Raw genomic sequence first — 4,546 nt, 5'->3', positions numbered from 1 at the left:
AAAAGTTAGGTTGAAACTTGTGCAAAAGGCAGACAAGCCTACCCACGCTCTCATACCTCACGTGACACGAGGGGAAATTCTACTTTAGGGGCTAGGCGCATGCGCTGGGTAAACACGTCTATCAGTGTGTAAAGTTACTGAGTGAGGGAAAACAGTCTGGCTACTGAGCGGAGAAGAACAATTCACGAAGAAGGTTTCACCCAAATTTGCACCACCCAAGTGTTAAAGTCGTAAGTAAACCTTGTTTCGCTACAGTTTTGAGTCACTCACCTTAGAAATAGACCTGGCGTGACTCGTTGAAAACTGTGCGATAGCAAACTCTTCACTTTAACACAGAATAGTTAGATATTAAAATCCCATGCCTATCCATTGATTTATTTTGTTGCATGCATGTTTTGTGTTTTTGCCAACGGGTACGTATACCATGGAAACCAACTTGCCCAATGCGCAAGTTAGAGGTGGACACAGTATTGCCTTTGGCTGATTTAATGACAACCAAAAGAAGATTGTCTATATTGCATTAAATTTGCCCTGGCAAAGGAAACAGATTAATATTAGCAAATAGAAAAAGGTACGTGACTATCCAATAGTCACGTTATACGCAACGTGACTGAGTGACCGGAGGCTAGTATTGGGGGAATTTAAGTATCACTGTGTGTAACGAACATGCCATAAGATGCGACTCATCATTGGGAATACAAATTTACGTTTTACCGCATTCAGTCCTCAAATCCCGATGTTACGTATTATCAAAAAGCTCGTCATTATTAACTAACATCAAAGTTGAACAAGTCACGTCTAAAACCCCTAGTGTGACGTGTTTGCCACTTTGGCAGGGTAGGGCCGTTATCTTTGTACATTGTACCTGGTGCCACCTCCCACTGGCGTTTAAAGATCAAGTGGGGATACGGTATTCTCCAAGCAGAGGTTGGGTTGCTGAGGTAGTAGTGACATGGATTTTGAGGAGAGTGAGCCGGTATCCCCGTGACCCAACCTCCGCTTGGAGAATATGGGTAATGTCCTCCAGAATGCTGCAAAAGTTTTATTGTTCAATTATGGGATGCTACGTTGAGACCATTTCGGTTGACCTCAAGTCTATATATTTATTTATTCAAGTCTGTACTATCTTACAGATAGGTACTTCCTTGAGGTTCCGTGAGGTACAGGTGTCGATACTGCATTTCTCTTGTTTAAGAATAATAAATAAAAGTTTCAAAACTACCCCCTCCTCTTGTACATATCTGAACCTTTCTTCGCCATATCACCACGAACGATTGTTTCCTCACCGTACTGTTTGGCAGCTCAGGTATGTTTGTACATTGTACCTGGCGCCACCTCCCACTGGAGTTCAAAGTTCAAGTAGGGGAATAACGTTCTACGGCTACAAAGCTGTGTACTCAGTAAATAAAGTTTTCAAAGTGAGCATGTCGGCTGGCCTGAGGCCGAGTCCGCCCCCAGGGGGCGTCTATATTATAAAGGCCAGGTAGCCATAAATGACGGCGCTATCTTTGTGACAGCGCAATCAAGTAACCTCGACATGGGTTACTGACTGGAAATACCTTAAACGTGAATGAGTTGTAAAATAGCACGTTTTATTCACTGTGACTGTGTGTACAAAATGATTGTAACTAATATCCAATACGTGCATCCCATCACCATCAGAGGTTTTTGAGTGTCTGCGTGTTTGTGTGTGTGTGTGTGTGTGTGTGTGTGTGTGTGTGTGTTTGTGTGTGTGTGTCTCTTTCATGGTTGCATATCGTGCTATGCGCGTTTGCGGGAATCATATCTAAAGTTTCTATGTACGTTATGTAGGAAATCCATCATGGCGGCAGGCCCGAACCTCCAGCCTCAGACCGTCAACGGTCTCCTGACCCTTGACCTGAGTAACCAGGGTCTGACGTCCATCCCGGAGGAGGTGTTTGATATCACTGACCTGGAGATTCTAGATGTGTCCAAAAACAAACTAACCAGCATCCCGGAAGCAATCGGCCGTCTGCAGAAACTTTCCCGTTTGGATGCTTATAGCAACATGCTGACACGTTTGCCACAGGCGATCGGTTCCTTGCAAAACTTGCAGCACTTATATGTTTATCGCAATAATCTAAGTGAGTTGCCTGACGGGTTGGAAGCTTTACAAAAGCTGGAATTGATCAATGTTAGGGATAATAATTTAACAAAGCTTCCTTCAAAAATTTTTTCTTGTCTTAACCTTGTAACTTTTGAGGCCAGGAACAACAAGCTTTCCTCTTTACCTCCTGGCGTGGAAAAGCTGCGGAAATTGACATTTCTCTGCATTGATGATAATCAGCTGACAGAAGTCGCACATGGGGTCTGTTCGCTTTTAAACCTTGAGGTGTTAGGTGTCAGTAATAATAAACTCTCCACCTTCCCTCCTGGTGTGGAAAAGCTGCAGAAACTGAGAAAACTGTACATTAATGGCAATCAGCTGACGGAGGTTCCCTCAGGCGTGTGCTCGGTTCCTAACCTTGAGGTGTTAAGTGTCAGTAATAACAAGCTTTCCACCTTCCCTCCTGGTGTGGAAAAGCTGCAGAAACTGAGAGAACTGTACATTAATGGCAATCAGCTGACGGAGGTACCCTCAGGCGTGTGCTCGCTCCCTAACCTTGAGGTGTTAAATGTCGGTAATAATAAACTCTCCACCTTCCCTCCTGGTGTGGAAAAGCTGCAGAAACTGAGAGAACTGTACATTCATAATAATCAGCTGACGGAGGTACCCTCAGGCGTCTGCTCGCTCCCTAACCTTGAGCTGTTAGCTGTCGATACGAACCCCATAAGACGTCTCCCCGATGACGTCACACGACTCACCAGGCTGAAGACTCTCGGTGTCCCCAACTGCCAGTTTGATGAGTTCCCCAGACAGGTGCTGCAGCTGAAGACACTGGAGAAACTGTATGCTGGTGGCTGTAAGTTTGACATGGTCCCAGATGAAGTGGGAAACTTACAACACCTGAGGTTCCTGGCATTGGAAGTCAACCTCCTCAGAACCCTGCCGAGCACCATGAGTCACTTGCACAACCTACGGGAGATGAACGTCCGAAACAACAAGTTCGACACGTTCCCAGAAGTTCTGTGTGAACTACCTGCCATGGAGAAACTGGACATAAGGAACAACAACATCACCAGGCTCCCAACCGCCCTTCACCGAGCAGACAAGCTGATGGACTTGGATGTATCAGGAAACCCCCTGACATACCCTCCACAGGATGTGTGTAAACAAGGGACCGGCGCCATCATGGCCTTCCTGAAACAGGAGGCTGAGAAAGGTTATTAACCTATTTTTCTCAGTAAGCTTGGTGTGTTGTGTTTGTAGATATCTGTTTGTATGTACGAAGACAAAGAACAGCTTTAAACGCGACATACACAAGACAGTTGAAATTTATCAAAAACCCTATCTTCAGCCGAAGTTTGCGTTCTTCTCCGAAGTATTACATGCGTCCCGGTTTGTAATGCTTGTAATGACTTGTAAAGAATTGTTTCCATTGTGATGTTTTATGTTACTTGACGTTATTTTTGATCACCATATCCAACAGTATGAATACCTTATATGTAACGCAAATTTAACTTTTTCTGTTGCAGAAACGAAAGATGTCAAGAGGAGATTGGACCGCCTGAAAGTGGCTGAACGACCAAAGAAACAGCATGAGGTCAAGAAAACACATGTTTTATATATTCGAACATTTTATTGAACTTATTAGGGACAGAATTGACAGATCTTAACGTAATGTAACATTTTATTCTTAGGTTGTAGGTGCTGCAGTCGGTTCTTCCGTTTCCAACACCCCGGCACTCACTGCTCGTGTGGAGCCGATGGTCCGGTATGGTGTGACAAGGGCCGAGGCAAGTATTGTCATGGCGTTATTTGCACTATGTACCATTCGACCCAAAATTGGCACTATAAAACGCACAACTGATTTCTGAGTCAAACATTGACGGGTTTACCTAATTTGTGATAGAACTACAGTTAGCGTACTCCATAAAATTACAGTCTTACCATGCCATGCCTTTTTGTGCAGCACAATGCGGTTTTCCTGTCGTACCAGTGGGACCACCAGGACAAAGTGCTGCTGCTGCACGATCGCCTGCAGGAGCGAGGCTACAGCTGCTGGATGGACATCAAGCAGATGGGGGGAGGGGACAGTCTGTACGAGATGATGGACAAGGGCATCAGGGGGGCAAAGGTACGGATACATGCCAGGGTTAATGTCCACAGAGAACTGAGATTGTTTGTGCGTGTGAGTGATACATGTGACTGAGTGAGTGAGTGAGTGAGTGAGTGAGTGAGTGAGTGAGTCAGTGAGTCAGTGAGTGAGAGAGAGGAAGTGAGAGTGAGTGTGAATGAGAGAGACAGAGTGAGTGAGTGAGTATATACTATGCAATAGTAACGTTAATTTGGCAACCAGACGCCCATGTAGGGCACGGAAATATAAACAAATCAGATGATAATCTTTGCGCAGGATAAAATTTTCTCGGTAAATTATCTGTGAACACAACGATTTACCAGAGTCATCTACACTATCTACAGCAC

The 4,546-nt window shown here is 44.7% G+C and overlaps 1 protein-coding gene across 1 annotated transcript; it reads left to right on the top strand.

Annotated features, from left to right (window-relative positions):
- The first annotated feature begins 151 nt into the window (after positions 1–151).
- LOC118408553 (leucine-rich repeat and death domain-containing protein 1-like) lies at positions 152–4,274 on the top strand. Its single transcript, XM_035809362.1, has 5 exons — positions 152–230; positions 1,813–2,642; positions 2,775–3,284; positions 3,598–3,680; positions 4,035–4,274. Exons 2-5 carry the CDS (start codon positions 1,823–1,825, stop codon positions 4,272–4,274), a joined length of 1,653 nt encoding a protein of 550 aa, XP_035665255.1. The 5' UTR covers positions 152–230; positions 1,813–1,822.
- Positions 4,275–4,546: the final 272 nt, after the last annotated feature.

The sequence above is a fragment of the Branchiostoma floridae genome, unplaced genomic scaffold, assembly GCF_000003815.2.
Source record: "Branchiostoma floridae strain S238N-H82 unplaced genomic scaffold, Bfl_VNyyK Sc7u5tJ_193, whole genome shotgun sequence".
Taxonomy (NCBI): Eukaryota; Metazoa; Chordata; class Leptocardii; order Amphioxiformes; family Branchiostomatidae; genus Branchiostoma; species Branchiostoma floridae.
This window is presented reverse-complemented; position numbering and strand designations above follow the sequence as displayed.